This window comes from Ovis canadensis, chromosome 6 (genome assembly GCF_042477335.2).
Source record: "Ovis canadensis isolate MfBH-ARS-UI-01 breed Bighorn chromosome 6, ARS-UI_OviCan_v2, whole genome shotgun sequence".
Taxonomy (NCBI): Eukaryota; Metazoa; Chordata; class Mammalia; order Artiodactyla; family Bovidae; genus Ovis; species Ovis canadensis.
In genome coordinates this window covers 83,032,179-83,048,276 of record NC_091250.1, presented here as the reverse complement: position 1 = coordinate 83,048,276, position 16,098 = coordinate 83,032,179, and the positions used below count along the sequence as shown (strand labels likewise).

The following is a 16,098-nucleotide window of genomic DNA, read 5'->3' as shown; positions in this document are numbered from 1 at the left end:
AATTGAAGAAAGTAGGGAAAACCACTAGACTATTCAGGTATGAAGTGAAGTGAAGTCGCTTAGTCATTTATGACTCTTTGCGACCCTGTGGACTGTAGCCCACCAGGCTCCTCCATCCATGAGATTCTCCAGGCAAGAATACTGGAGTGGGGTGCCATTTCCTTCTCCAGGGGATCTTCCTGACCCAGGGATCGAACCCAGGTCTCCCGCATTGCGGGTAGACGCTTTAACCTCTGAGCCACAAGGGATACCCATTCAGGTATGACTTAAGTCAAATTCCTTGCAATTATACAGCGGAAGTGACCGAGAGATTCAAGGGATTAGATCTGATAGGCAGAGTGCCTGAAGAACTATGGACGGAGGTTCGTGACATTGTACAGGAGACGGATCAAGACCATCCCCAAGAAAAAGAAATGCGGAAAAGGAAAAATGGTTGTCTGAGGAGGCCTTACAAATAGCTGAGAAAAGAAGAGAAGCTAAAGGCAAAGGAAAGATATACCCATCTGAATATAGAGTTCCAAAGAGTAGCAAGGAGAGATAAGAAAGCCTTCCTCAGTGATCAGTGCAAAGAAATAAAGGAAAACAATAGAATGGGAAAGAGTAGAGATCTCTTCAAGAAAATTAGAGATGCGAAGGGAATATTTCACACAAAGATGGGCAGAAATGATATGGACCTAACAGAAGCAGAAGATATTAAGAAGAGGTGGCAAGAATACACAGAAGAACTATACAAAAAGATCTTCATGACCTAGATAATCACGATGCTATGATCACTCACCTAGAGCCAGACATCCTGGAATGTGAAGTTAAGTGGGCCTTAGGAAGCATCACAATGAGCTAAGCTAGTGGAAGTGATGGAATTCCAGTTGATCTATTTCAAATCCTAAAAGATGATGCTGTGAAAGTGCTGCACCCAATATGCCAGCAAAGTTGGAAAACTCAGCAATGGCCACAGGACTGGAAAAGTTCAGTTTTCATTCCAGTTCCAAAGAAGGGCAATGCTAAAGAATGCTCAAACTACCACACAATTGCACTCATCTCACACACTAGTAAAGTAAAGCTCAAAATTCTCCAAGCCAGGCTTCAACAGTATGTGAACCACGAACTTCCAGGGGTTCAAACTGGAATAAGAAAAGGCAGAAGAACTAGAGATCAAATCGCCAACATCTGTTGGATCATCCAAAAAGCAAGAGAATTCCAGAAAAATATCTACTTCTGCTTTGTTGTCTATGCCAAAATCTCTGACTGTGTGGATCACAACAAATTGTGGAAAATTCTGAAAGAGATGGGAATACTGGATCACTCTACCTGCCTCCTAAGAAATCTGTATGCAGATCAAGGAGCAACAGTTAGAACTGGACATGGAACAACAGACTGGTTTCAAATTGGGAAAGGAGTACATCAAGGCTGTATATTGTCACCCTGCTTATTTAACTTATATGCAGAGTACATTATGCCAAATGCCAGACTGGATGAAGCACAAGCTGGAATCAAGATTATCAGGAGAAATATCAATAACATCAGATATGCAGATGACACCACCCTTATGGCAGAAAGTGAAGAAGACCTAAAGAGACTCTTGATGAAAGTGAAAGAGGAGAGTAAAAAAGTTGGCTTAAAGCTCAACATTCAGAAAACTAAAATCATGGCATCCGGTCCCATCACTTCATGGCAAGTAGATGGGGAAACAGTGGAAACAGTGGCTGACTTTTTTTTTTTTTTTGGGGGGGGGGCTCCAAAATCACTGCAGATGGTGACTGCAGCCATGAAATTAAAAGACCCATGCTCCTTGGAATAAAAGCTATGCCAAACCTAGACAGCATATTTAAAAGCAGAGACATTACTTTGTTGACAAAGGTCCGTTTAATCAAAGGTATGGTTTTTTCCAGTAGTCAGGTATGGATGTGAGAGTTGGACTCTAAAGAAAGCTGAACGCTGAAGAACTGATGCTTTTGAATTGTGGTGTTGGAGAAGACTGTTGAGAGTCCCTTGGACTGCAGGAAGATATCAAAGCAGTCCATCCTAAAGGAAATCAGTCCTGAATATTCATTGGAAGGATTGATGCTGAAGCTGAAATTCCAAAACTTTGGCCACCTGATGTGAAGAACTAACTCCTTGGAAAAGACCCTGATGCTGGGAAAGATTGAAGGCAGGAGGAGAAGGGGACAACAGAGGAAGAGATGGTTGGATGGCATCACTGACTCGATGGACATGAGTTTGAGTAAGCTCTGGGAGTTGGTGATGGACAGCAAGCCTAGTGTGCTGCAGTCTGTGGGGTTGCAAAGTGTTGGACACAACTGAGTGACTGAATTGACTGACCACTTACATCCGCATTTTAGTCTGCCTTTAATACTTTTCTCAGTTCACAGCATCTCAGTGAACCTTCTCATTCCTATTCTGATTCTTTATTTACAATGAACCCTTCCCATCTCTGAGTACAAATATGCAATGCCTGGCAATACTGGATAACTGCCAGAGTCAGTTTTTTAAAAAAATTATTTATTTATTTTTGGCTCTGCTGGTTCTTGGTTACTGTGTGGGCTTTCCTCTAGTTGTGCTGAGCAGGGGCTACTCTAGTTGCTGTGCAGGGGCTGCTCATTGCAGTAGATTCTCTGTGGAGTACAGGCTCTAGGACAGGTAAGCTTCAGTGATTGTGGCATGTGGGCTCAGTAGTTTTGGTTCCCTGGGCTCTAGTGCACAGACACAATAGTTGTGGCCATGGGCTTAGTTGCTTTGAAGCATTTGGCATCTTCCTATACCAGGGATTGAACCTGTGTCTTCTGTGTTGACTGGCAGATTCTTTACCACTGAGCCACCAGGGAAGCCCCAGACTCAATTATTGATTGATGGATGGGTTATTTAGCTGAATATTAGAAAATAGTTTAGATGAAATATGAATAAATATTTGGTTAACTTTTGTTTCTGAAGGTTTTACTAGAAAAAGAAACTGATCACCCAGTTTAAAAATTATGCTATTTTAATGAAATTAACATTATACAATACTACTTTTATCACTCAGTTCTCTCAGTATTAATAAGTAAAGCAAAATAAGAATCTATCCTTGAAAGTTATTTGTGTTTAACCTGGCTAGAGAAATCAGCCTAATTATTCAGTTTTCTAATTTTCTTCTGTCCCACGGAGAGCACTTCTGTCTCACTTTTTTCAACTGGTATATTTTGCACTTTATGTTGTACCTTTTATTTTCTTGACACTTCCCCTCTTTATTTCCTTGTTAACTATATTTATTTTTGCTGTCAATGTGATTGGATCATATCCAATATGTCAAGTAAAAGGTATTGAGTGCTTATATCAGTCTTGGTCCAATCAACAATAGAAACCACACAGTGGGTTAAGTTTAATAGAAAGAATTATTAAGCTCTGATAAAAGAAGGACTAGAAGGAAACTACGTATGGTATTCTAGGACTGAGGGAGAATACCCAAGGAAGGACAAACTTGGAAGTGTTTCCCTCCCCAGGATTGATTCAGTCTGATTGGAGAAGGTGTAGTTTAGCCCACTGGATAGCAGAGAAGCTTGCTGGTTTGTTCTGGCCACAGCTGTTCTGCAGTCTCCTGCAGAGTGCAGTGATCAGAAACCAGAGGGGTGAGTTTGCAGAGGGGATGGGAGCCAAGGCTCAGGGGTGCTGTGGCAGGTGTGAGGAGGGTGTCAGCTGCAGAGGGAGTGGTGACTCAAGGGGATCAGTGGTGAGCAGAAGACCGTAAGGTCGGTTTCTATGTTGAGAGGGCTGCTTTGGAAGATTATTTTCAGGCCAGGCAAATGCTGCAAGGTGGCTGACCTACTATATATACAGCAGCAGGAAATAACAGGAGAGTGTCTTGCTTCCTCCAATGCTTCTCCAGTGCCCTCTGCCGAGAAAACTTAACATCTCTGTGGAGATGCTTCAAGTTCTGTCCTGTCACAGAGCACATACTAAAGGGTGAATAGGAGCTGAGGGGCAATGTATTGATAACAGGCAAAGTGTTTACCTGCGTCTAGATGTATTTGTCAAAGATAAATGTATTCAGGGAGCTATACTGATACACTGGCAAAACGAATCCGTATCAGGGAGACATGTCAGTAATGGACAAATAATTTTTAAAATGACTGGACAACAGGGGTATTCAGATATCCTATTTTTTCCTATATTTTATTTTGGGATTCTTTAAAAATTGAGGTGTGTCATACATATAGTTGGAGCAGGCAATGGCACCCCATTCCAGTACTCTTGCCTGGAGAATCCCAGGGACGGGGGAGCCAGGTGGGCTTCCATCTATGGGGTCGCACAGAATCGGACACCACTGAAGTGACTTAGCAGCAGCAGCAACATACATATAGTAAATTGCACAAATCATAAATGTATAATATTTTGAGTTTTAACATACGTACACACAAGTAAAACTACTACCCAGATTAAGATAGAATTTTCCCACCACTCAGGAGAATACCTTATTCCTCCTCCCAGTTAAAATTCTCCCACCCCTACCAGAAGTAGGCACTAATCTGGCCTCTGTTACTTGTTCAGGAACTTCATGAAATTGGATTCACAAGTAAGTCATCTGTTGTGTCTGGCATCTTTCGTTCAACATGATATCTTTGAGATTTACTCATCTTGCTTCACATATCAGTATTTCTTTTGGCATAGCATTCTATTATATGAATATACCGCAATTTTTCTATCCTGTTGATAGATATGTGGGTTGTTCCTAGTTTTTGACTATTATGAGTAAAGCTGCTATAAAATGAGTTTTTGTGAAGCTGTGCACTCAGGTCTTTCAGGTATATATTCAGAAGTGGAATTACTTGGTCCTTGGAACATGCTTTAGTAGTGAGTCATGTTTAGCTTTAATAGATACAGCCCAACATTTTTCTAAAGAGTTTGAACCAATTTCCACTCCTACCAAAATGTATGAGAGTTCCAATTGCTCCATATTGTTGCCAGTAGTTGGCTAATCTTTTGTTTTTCGCTTTTCTTGAGGGTAGTATTTTTAATAATTAAGATTAATTAGAACTATACAATTATATTTATCAATTTTTATAATCTTAACTATCTAGTATTTATCATCTTCATGTATTTCTCATGTTCCCCTTTGGTAAATAGAACTTGTTTCTTTCAAATGTTATCTGAAATTTCAAAGTGAAAATAGCAGAAAATGGTAGCTTTTGAAATGTGCTTTTTACCTATACTTCCACATTATAATATCCATCAGCTCTCCACTCTTTTCGAGAATACTATAATAAATGCTTGCTCATTCACATAGCATATAACATTCTTTTTGACACCACTGTAGTTATTATGATTATCAATTATCTTTGTAAAATGGCAAGGGAAAAATGGCAAGGGAAAAACTCTGAACATGTGTCTTTTGCCTGATTAGGGCCTCTAAACATAAGGGGAATTTCTATGTAAACATTGCTTTTTCACAGTAATTAAGTAGTATGGTGTTTTTAAGAGTATAGTACAGGAGTCACACAGCTCAGCCGCAGTCCTGGCTCTGCTAGGATATTTAATAAGAAAGTTTTCTGTGTCTTTATTTTCTAATTTACAAAATGGAATAGAAAACAACACCAGGTTATGTCAAGGGCAAGGAACTTAACCTCTCTATCCCTCAGTGTTCTCAGCTGTAAAATGGGGATAAAAATAGGATTATTGAGTATCACATTGTTAAAACACATATATATGTAAAACACTTTGCATAGTGCCTGGAACTTAATAAATGCTATATTAATATTAGGTATTTATTAATTAAGCTGAAGAGTTGTAAAGGGCCGTGTAGTCCCAAACAGCAATTAATATATTTCTCAATCCCAGACAGACTCCTGAATTTTTAAGATTTCTCCCACTCTTCTCTTTATCTATTATTGAAAACAGCAGAGCCAGAAGAATTAGGACCAGACCTGGCTCTTAACTACTTTTCCTTTTGTTGTGAAAGTAAAAATCGGCCTGCTTCAGAAACAGTATATTATAAACTATAAAGGACTTTGATACTAATGCCGTTAGATTTATCTTCTACACCCCTTTAGTTCAGTTCAGTTCAGTTCAGTCGCTCAGTCGTGTCCGACTCTTTGCGACCCCATGAATCGCAGCACGCCAGGCCTCCCTGTCCATCACCATCTCCCGGAGTTCACTCAGACTCACGTCCATCGAGTCAGTGATGCCATCCAGCCATCTCATCCTCTGTCGTCCCCTTCTCCTCCTGCCCCCAATCCCTCCCAGCATCAGAGTCTCTTCCAATGAGTCCACTCTTCACATGAGGTGGCCAAACTACTGGAGCTTCAGCTTTAGCATCATTCCTTCCAAAGAAATCCCAGGGTTGATCTTCAGAATGGACTGGTTGGATCTCCTTGCAGTCCAAGGGACTCTCAAGAGTCTTCTCCAACACCACAGTTCAAAAGCATCAATTCTTCGGCACTCAGCCTTCTTCACAGTCCAACTCTCACATCCATACATGACCACAGGAAAAACCATAGCCTTGATTAGACGGACCTTAGCCGGCAAAGTAATGTCTCTTGCTTTTGAATATGCTATCTAGGTTGGTCATAACTTTTCTTCCAAGTAGTAAGTGTCTTTTAATTTCATGGCTGCAGTCACCATCTGCAGTGATTTTGGAGTGCCCCCCCCCCCCCCCCCCCGCCAAAAGTCTGACACTGTTTCCACTGTTTCCCCATCTATTTCCCATGAAGTGATGGGACCAGATGCCATGATCTTCGTTTTCTGAATGTTGAGCTTTAAGCCAACTTTTTCACTCTCCTCTTTGACTTTCAGAAAAGCGTTTTTTCCACTCCAGCCACTTTACCGCAACACTCCCTCGGCTTTCCCTCCCTCTTCCCCGACCTCAAGTAATTTTCTCGTAAATGCCTTTTCCCATCTGCGAGAAAAGTTCTCTGGCACCAAAGACAGTGGGCAGTCAATTACGACCACTGGCACAGACTCTAGCTAGGTTCAGGGAAGTTGCGAGGAAAAAGCAGCAACCTTCGGTGTCTTGAACACCTCAGGGCCCCGCCCACTTCCCCATCTAGTTCGCTCTCTCTGCGCCCCGCCCGCCCGAAGTGAAAGTGAAAGTCGCTCAGTCATGTTCGACTCTTTGCGACCCCATGGACTATACAATCCACAGAATTCTCTAGGCCAGAATACTGGAGTGGGTAGCTTTTCCCGTCTCCAGGGGATCTTCCCAACCCAGGGATCGAACCCAGGTCTCCCGCATTGCTGGCGTATTCTTTACCAGCTGAGCTATAAGAGAAGCCCGAACCCCAGAGAATTTCGGGAACTGTAGTTTCCGAAGGCCCGATTCAGTTGGCGCATGCGTTCCGAGGACTTGCCAACACACAGAAAAGGTCCCGGATGAGGAAGCGGCCGGTGATGCCACGCGTTCTGCGATCTGTGGGCCTGGACTTCTGGGAATTGTAGTCGCTTGAGGCGGGCGCCGTCGGTAAGGAGACGTAGCTTTCCTTGAGGTTTGCTACTGCAGTTGCTTCCCGGCGGGATACGCCGGGTCAGTCGGTTGTTCTCCCATCACCGCGCTACTCTGAGGCCCAGGAGGCTCTTTCCTTCTCCCTCGACTCTTTCTCCGTGGGTGTATGCGCCTTGCTCTGCAGTCCATTTCTCTGCCTAGCTCTATCCCTCTCCTAGCCATCTCCAAAGCCTGGGCGTAGTGGGGGCTCGCCCTCTGGGAGAGACAGGGCCGCGACCTTTTCAAATCCGGACCCCGTCCGGCGGAGACCCTCCTTACTCCACCCTCATCTCGGTTCCCCTCACTGTCCTTTTCCCCAGACTCCTCGGCACCGCAGCCCTCACGCTCCTTCCACTTTTTTTTTTTTTTTTCCCTCTGCAGGGATGGAAGCTTCCTGGCGCCAGGTGGCCGGTGGTCGAGGCCGAGCCCGAGGACGAGCCACTGCGGCGCCCTCCTCAGGAAATGGAGTCCATCTCCGCGGCGCCGGAGGAGGGCGGGAGAAGGGGTCGGTGGGCGCTGCTGGTCCTGGCCGCAGCCCCGGAGGTGCGGCCACCCCTGCGACTGCAGGTAGCTCAGCGCGGCGCAGCCCCGCGGGGTCTGAAGCGTCGCAGACTTCCGTGGCCGGTGGTGAGAATGGCTCCTGTTCTCGGGCTCACCTGAATGCCCACCTCCTAAGGCACTTCCTAGTCTGAGCTGCCTCCGCATTCACTACTTTCCTTCTCCTTCGGGAGTTTATAATTGGCCTCACTTCTCAAAGCTTTCAGGCAGCTGCTCATTCTAGGCCAATTCCCATCACACCTTATTCATCATCAGTTTAATTGATATTAATCTTTGTTATTTCTCCGTCCCGTAGTCTTCTCTTCACTCTTGTCTATTGAATCCCTAAGGTTGCAAATCGTAGCCCAGCGGTCTGATATAGCATATAGTTTGGTTAACACAGTGCGTTAAATCTGAATTGATTGCCGGCAGTTTTTTGTTTTTCTTTTTAAAATTTCATAAAAATCCGGTTAGCAACTTTTCTTCTAAAACACTGTGGCTTTGGTACTTTTATGCGTGGCAACAGTCGGCTGGGCCGAGTTACAGAAGTCCCTTTTAGATTGGATTTAGGCTTTCCCCTTCGGATTTTGTCTCCAACTGGTTGTCATTTTCCATCTTTGTTTGATTACTTAGTTTAGTGACTTTAATTATCTATGTCCTGTACGCACTTGACTTTGTGGTACTGTTTTCTACTGGGGTCACAAATTCCTAGTCACAAATTTGATGTCCTTTCCTGGATATATCTGGTGTGGCCTCCTTCAGCTTGTCAATATCCTTCACCCAAGGCAAGAGACAGGAGTTGGAGCTAACTCTCAGAGATAGTGAAGGACAGGGAAGCCGGGCTTGCTGCAGTTCATGGGGTCACAAAGATCTTAGTGACTGAACAACAAAGCAGTGTTTTGGTGGAGTGCGCACATGCAGCTTTCAGTTGTCCACAGTAGTGAACTAGTGCAGGGGGATCAGGGAATAATCCTGGAAATAATTTTATTGTTGTATTTTTCAAAATAAATTTTTTTAGGTGGAGGAGCAAATTGAGCTTCTGAATGTTTTCCCTCCTCATCTAACTTAAAATTTAGGTGATATTCTGAGTTTATGATAGTGGTGAGTTAGAGTATGATATTGGTGGTAGTGAGGTATGCAAGAGGGAGACTTGTGAACAGTTTTGGTGAACTTCCTTGGATTTTGTAGATAGAGAAAAGCAAGCATCCTTCAACTGGATAATTGAGATTTGACTGTAAGAAATAGTATATGGGAGGGTTGCTTTGTCAGCTGTCTTTGAGATGATCTGATCTGGGTCTGTTGATCAGGTTATGAATTTTTTATTATATCTGCTTCAACCTTAAAAAAATTTTTGAGTCATATATCTTATTATATCAATTAGTTTTCTACTAGCACTCAAAGATTCCTATGTAAGCTCTGTACATTTTCCTCCAGTTTTACTTGAAATACCCAGGAGTTCCCAGCCAAGCCAGCTGCAATAAGAAAAGGAAAGCATTTCATGAGGAAAATAAAGATAAAACATCATTAAATACAAATACACCACCTAAAATAGGAAAACTTGTATGAATAGTGACTCATCAGTTTCAAGCATAAAGTGCATTTCTTAGTGCGCTGATGAATTAAGACATCAAAGAATTAAGATCAATTCAGTATGTTTGTGGCTCCTTTCTTGAACTGTGGTTGCTGTCCAAAGAGTTTATTAATGCTTGTAGAGAATTCTGATAGTCCTTGCTCTTGAGGAGTTTGAAGTCTCATTGGGAATGTGCTATGAAGTAGTCTAATTCTTTTTTGCATTATTTAAGCAAGTAACAAAGTCAGAAGTACAGACATTGCTAAACAGAATAATGGAACTAATTCAAAACTTATTTAACATTTCTTTTTGGAATGAAGTTGTGAGAAGCACGTTTTCCATGTTAGCAGTGGGATTCCATGTTTGTGTGGGATTCCTGTGCTTAGTCACTCAGTCGTGTCCCACTCTTTGCGACCCCATGGACTGTAGCTCGATAGGCTCCTCTGGCCATGGGGAGCCTCCAGGCAAGAATACTGGGATGGGTTACCATGCCCTCTTCCAGGGGATCTTCTTGTGGCCCAGGGATCGAACCCAGGTCTCCCCCATGCAGGCAGGTTCTTTACTGTCTGAGCCACGTTCAATCACTTCTTGTGTGGGATTAATGTTCAGTAAATGTGTTTTGTGACCACATGCTAATAAAGACAAAAAAGTTCTTGCGCTTTCTAAGCAGCAAATTGTAAACATAGTGGGTACACAGTGACTATTGCTCGTGCTAAGTGTTTGGTGGACCAGGCCATGTTGGGTTTGTAGTATGGAAGAAGATGATTTGAAAAAGCACCTGGCTTTGCTGATTCTGATGTGCTCCCCGTGCGTATGTTTCCCACCTCTTAAGAATCACTGTGTACCATTCATGTAAAAGTTTTTTTTATTATTGGAGTATAATATCTTTGCATTGTTGCATTAGTTTCTGCTGTACAACAAAGTGAATCAACTATGTGTATCCTTTTCCTCTTGAACCTTCCTACCATTTATTTTTAAACATCTCACTTTAATTTTGTTAATGTCCTTGTCTTGAGGTTGATCACCAGTTTTTTGATACTTTAACTTGCCTTTATAATTTAAAAAATTGATTTGTTAGTCACTCTAGAACAGTTTGTTGCGTTTAGCAGAATATTTAACAAAAGTGAAAGTTTATATTGTGGTATTCTCTTTACCTATATGATAAGAAATTTGCAAATACTTTTTTTCATAGATGACAGTAAAATAGAATGCACCAAAGGTGACTTTTAAATCTGTATTTTAATAATGTGTTGGTATCTCATGTCTTGCTTTTTGTGAGATTGTTTTGCAGAAATGAAAAACACTTTTTTCTTTTCTTTTTTTTCACTTATTTATTTATTTATTTTTCACTTTTTTTCTATTAAGCAGAGCTAATGTCTCAAAAGAAATTTGAGGAAATCAAGAAGGCTAATCAGGCTGCAGCCAAAAAAATTGTTGAAGAACACTTTAGCTCTTCATCTGAAGAAGAAGGGGATGAAGATTTTGAAGGAAAAAGAGGAAAAATAGTTGCTAATACGTTTATAACTTATACTACTCAAACAGGTACTGTATGAGCTTTTACATTTTGATATTTTTACATCAAATGAAAAATATATTCCTGACTTTTTGTAACACCTTTAGTCTGTGTGGGATACTTTTTGTATCTTAAGAATAAACATTCTTGTGCTGTGGAGTTGAATTTTTAGACCTTTTACTGTTTGCTGCCTCTGTGGCTAAGACACTTCAGTTGTGTCCAACTCTGTGCGACCCCATAGATGGCAGCCCACCAGGCTCCCCCATCCCTGGGATTCTCCAGGCAAGAACACTGGAGTGGGTTGCCATTTCCTTCTCCAATACGTGAAAGTGAAAAGTGAAAGTGAAGTCACTCAGTCGTGTCCGACCCTCAGCGACCCCATGGACTGCAGCCTTCCAGGCTCCTCCGTCCATGGGATTTTCCAGGCAAGAGTACTGGAGTGGGGTGCCATTGCCTTCTCTGTTTACTATTTGAGTTATATGTTTTATCATAGTCACAGGATGGCAATGTCTTTTATAGCCTTAGAAATTCTCTTTGGTGTTTAATTGGCATCTCATTAGTATGCCTGGGTAGTGGCAATGGGGGATCTTCCCTGAGAGATGAGTTGGGTCCAGTTGTTCCTGATGATGGTTTGATTGCACTTGAAGACTTTGAATACTCCTTTAAATTGATTCTTCATTTTTTTCTTTTTCATTATGTTAAATGTATCTTGGAGTCAGTTTCATTTCTTGACTTTATTCCTTTATTTTGTATCTTACAACTTCTGATGTTTATGCTTTAAAAAAAATCTTAGTCTCCTCAGGTTCAGTGTGTACAGTCACATTGTATGTTGTATATATCTGGGTTACTTAGCCACATTTGTTTATGAGAGCAAGGGGCAAAGTGATGTTGCTGTGAAGATTTGGTACTAAGTGTAGAAATAGATTATTTTCAGTGAAGTGCTCTTACACGTTCCACATTTTATACTTACAGTCGTTGCTGGAAGCATTCTTGTATGTATTATCCACATTAGTTGTTCGCTGAGTATATTGATAGCATCATGAGCCTGGGTACATATCATCAAAATGGTTTCCAAGGAATTTACTATATCTGGCAAGGAATTAAGATTAGGAAGCTTGACTAAGAAGTCTGGCTCAGCCAGGTAAAAGTTGGTAAAGAGGAACCTTGAGGTTTCTTGCTTTTGAAGGACTTCATAGAAAGTAACTTAAGGTTTCCTTCAAGAAGACCTCACTTAAACCATTCTAGGTACAGGTGTTATTTTTAAATAGGAAATCCAGTGATATAACTGAGTATTTCTGTCTAGTGTTTAGAAAACTTTTATCATATATGAGTTTTGTTCATTTTTAACCCAGCTTTCATCTCAAAGTGTTAATGTTGTATTGTGTCAAATCCGTAAGTATTTTGATATCCATTCCATTGTGTTCTGTACTTTGCCTCTGCCAAAGTCAGGAAACTTGACTGGTACAGTAAATGCCAGAGTTATGAGATGGTTCACATCTCACGTTAGTGAATTGAACAACAGAACTTAACCGAAGAAATTGCATTTTTTCTGCCTGAGCACAGCCTTTATACTTTGATGTCAAGTTTCAGACTTTAATGGTCAGCTTCCTGTTGGGAATTGCTGTCTTGCTCGCCTATGGAAACATAAACATATGTTGAAAGATAACTTATTTATTGTTTTGTTTTCTTTATATTAATTAGTAGTGCCACAGTTTTCCCAGTCATCCACCTAAGGCAGAAATCTGGGAGCAGGGTTGGCATATACATGACATGAGTATATTTTATTTGCTCCCACTCTTCCCCTCAGCCTATGTCAGACAGCTCTTCAGACACAACAGTCTTTTCCTTCTGAATCTTGGCATGAACATTGACTTTTCAAAGCAACACAATCTCATTGTCACCAAGTCCTGCTGAGTTTTACTTCCTAAATTTCGTAAATTCACCCCACCTTTCCCCATACTGTCATCACCTTAATTCAGGCCCCTACAGCTGTTTAATAGGTTTAATAGCTATTAAATAATAGTTATTTAAATCCACATAATAGCTCTGTGGGGTAGATATTATTATTACTACTATTTTAAAGATGAGAAAGCTGGGATTGGTCACATTGACTTACTAAAGGTCGTTTTTTGCTTCATCTGCTGTAACTACCTCCTCTCTGGTACTTCGTGTTTCCAGGCTTGGCCTCCTCACAGTCATTTTTCTTCAGTTGCCAGAGTGATCTTGTTAAAATGCATGACTTCAAATGCCATCCTAGCCACCATGACATCTTGGGCAGTATACTTTATTGCTTCAGCCAAGTTTTAACACAATTTTCAAAGAAGTCTTACATAAATTTTATAAATATAAGATTAAATTATTTTATTAAAGTCTATTCATCTTGCTTTTTGTCTTCTATGTTACATGGTAGCTGTTAAATTAGATAAAATGTTAAAATGCTCTACATTTGTTAGAGCCAGCTATGTCAAAGAGCAAAATAAATACATAGAATATGGTTACTAAGTCTACTTTTAAGGATTCTCAATCAAACTTTGATGTTTGTTCAAAACAATTGTCTTTAGTAAGTTTATAGTATTTTATAGTTTTGGGAGTGATTTTATATATATTTTATTGAATAACCTAAATTATACTTGTGTTTATGGTATGGTAGAACAAGAGTTTGTGACTTTTGTGTTTACTTAGATGGTCTTAGGAAGTAAAGAATTATCCAAGTGTCCTTTTTATTTTTCTTTTTGATGACCTAAATTTTGGCTTGTACAATTTTATTGCCATGTTCTGCACTTACGATAGTTTATGCTAGTAGTGTACTTTTCTTGGAGACTTGGTTAACCCCTATTGAATAATCTTTATTATACTAAAGGCCTGTAGGTTTATTTTTCTTACATTAAAGTGACTCAGATTATTGTCCTTTTGGTGTCATGTGAGCTTTGGGGTTGTTTTTCTGCCTTTTATTGTGCTGCTATTTCTTGGACCTTCCTGTATTAAAACCCTTGCTGCAGCATAGCATAGTGGTCAAGAGGGCTCACTTTGGAGCCATACCGAAGTTACTTAAATGTTATGTGCTTCAGTTTTCTCATCTGTAAAATGAAATTAAAAACATCTTATTTAATCTTACTGAAATACAAATAGTGCAGTGTCTACCAAGTAAATGCTTAATGATTGCTTAAAGAAAATTCGGTGTAGTAATTTTTTTTTCTAAGTCATGCTTCCTTTTTAAGCAGAAATAGCATAATTTAATGAAACAAGGTTATTGTACTGGATTGATCTTTTCATTCGACAGATTTTTACTAAGAACATGCTTTTGTCAGACAGACTCGTAACACGCAGACTCTTACGCACTTAAACATTGATGGACATATGCTTATATTTAGGCTCAGTGGCTCTGCTGAGCTGCTTTTCAGTTCCTTTCACCTCATTTTAGGTATGGTTTCTCTTAGTACCTGGCATCTTGCTGCCTTTGCCTGAGGCTCTGCCCCCACCGGATTTGTTAAGGACTGTAACAGCAGGTAAACTCTGAGAGAAGGTCAAAATAGAATGCATGGACTTTGTGACCTCTTGGCAGTTCACTGGTTGCTTTTTTTCTTTAGCTTCTCCTTTTTTTAGCTGTAGTTTGAACAATTGATAATACCAGACAGTTCTCATGTAATGTAGTGTTGTTGGTGACTGTGTTCTTTTCAGATGTTGCTTAACCTTAAGTTTTCAATTTTTAAATTTCAAGATGGAGATGTACGAGAATTAGAACGAACGAAACAATACTTAAATGAAGCTTTTCAAGCCGGGGCTATGACATGCTTAATTTGTATTGCTTCAGTGAAGAGAAACCAAGCAGTAAGTTTTTGTCCTTATCTAAAATAATGTTATCATCTCCCTCAAATATCTTATTTTGCTTGTATAATTTGCAATCATTTATTACTCTTTTTGCTTATTTTTGTTCAAAAATGTTTCATTTGAGAATTCTATTTATAAATTGATATTCACTTTTGGGGAATCTGTGATTAAAAGAAAAATACCTCTAAATGAGCAATGAATATTTTCAGCACTATTTATAAAACTGAAGCAAATATCTTCAGTTTCAATGCATATGTCATGTTGATAAAGCCTTTTTAGCATCAGTACGTTGTAGAGATTCACAAGTACTGAAATGTTAAACTATATTTCATTACTTTCACCAGGTTTTAAAAAATATAGTTGTGTTCCCTGCCTTCAAGGAAGTAAAACCTAGCAGTGACATTTATGGTTTATTCGTGAGCTTCTCTTGTGTTGAAGGTGTTTCTGGAAAGGGGCTAGGGTTAATAGGGAGGGATGGATTCAGAGATAACTTATGTACTTAGAGATTCTATGGCCTAATGGTGAAGTTAATATATATGTAAATTTAAAGAGCATTAATAAAGCAATTAAGGGGAAGTGATGACTGAGTGTGATAGACTCACCATTTAGACCTCAAGTTAATCCTCTGCTGTTGTAGCCCCATTGCCTAGAGAAGGGCAGTGTGGTCAGATGTGAAATGGATGGGTCATGTAGAATGAGCCAGAAATTTAAGCTATATCAGATAGGTTAGCATAGCAGCTGCAGGTGCCTTTAGTGCTTCTGGTTGGCTTACTCTGAATTCAGCTGCAGTGGAGGAATAGTCTCTGCATTAAACACTTGCTGTTTAATGCTGTTTTCCCAACCTCACTGCTTTCTCTTTGGGAACTAACTCAGCAGGAAGTACTGAAGCAGGGCAGAGTTAATGCCCGCTGGGGCAACATTCCACCATAGGAAGCTGGGGAATGAGTGCCCCAGCTTCCTGTTTGCTAGTGGTTAGGGCTGGAGTTGTCCTAGGCATGTTTTATGTGGTTCTTCAGAGCATTCCGAACGGGACTGAACTTTGGCCCTTAGTGGTAATCAGCTGAGTAATATGCAGTTTATTTGCATTTCCTTTTCTCTCTCTTGACCTTTTGCTTCTATATCACAGTTCTTTTCTTAGGCACTGCTTTTTTTGGGGAACTCAAACTAAGAAGTTAGCTTTTTTTCAGTGCTTCTGCTGGCTTA

The 16,098-nt window shown here is 40.4% G+C and overlaps 1 protein-coding gene across 10 annotated transcripts in view; it reads left to right on the top strand.

The window, feature by feature from the left end:
* Positions 1-7,043: 7,043 nt before the first annotated feature.
* NFXL1 (nuclear transcription factor, X-box binding like 1) overlaps positions 7,044-16,098 on the top strand; it is a 56,525-nt gene continuing 47,470 nt past the window's right edge. For 2 of the 10 annotated variants that reach the window (XM_069593076.1, XM_069593071.1), the window contains exons 1-4: positions 7,044-7,426; positions 7,829-8,014; positions 10,920-11,096; positions 14,786-14,895. In XM_069593076.1, coding sequence (XP_069449177.1) covers positions 7,831-8,014; positions 10,920-11,096; positions 14,786-14,895 — 471 coding nt within the window. In that variant the 5' untranslated portion in view covers positions 7,044-7,426; positions 7,829-7,830. Of the gene's footprint in view, positions 7,490-7,828; positions 8,075-10,919; positions 11,097-14,785; positions 14,896-16,098 lie in introns of all 10 variants that reach the window. The other 8 variants (XM_069593075.1, XM_069593067.1, XM_069593073.1 and 5 more) reach the window with 7 other exon arrangements.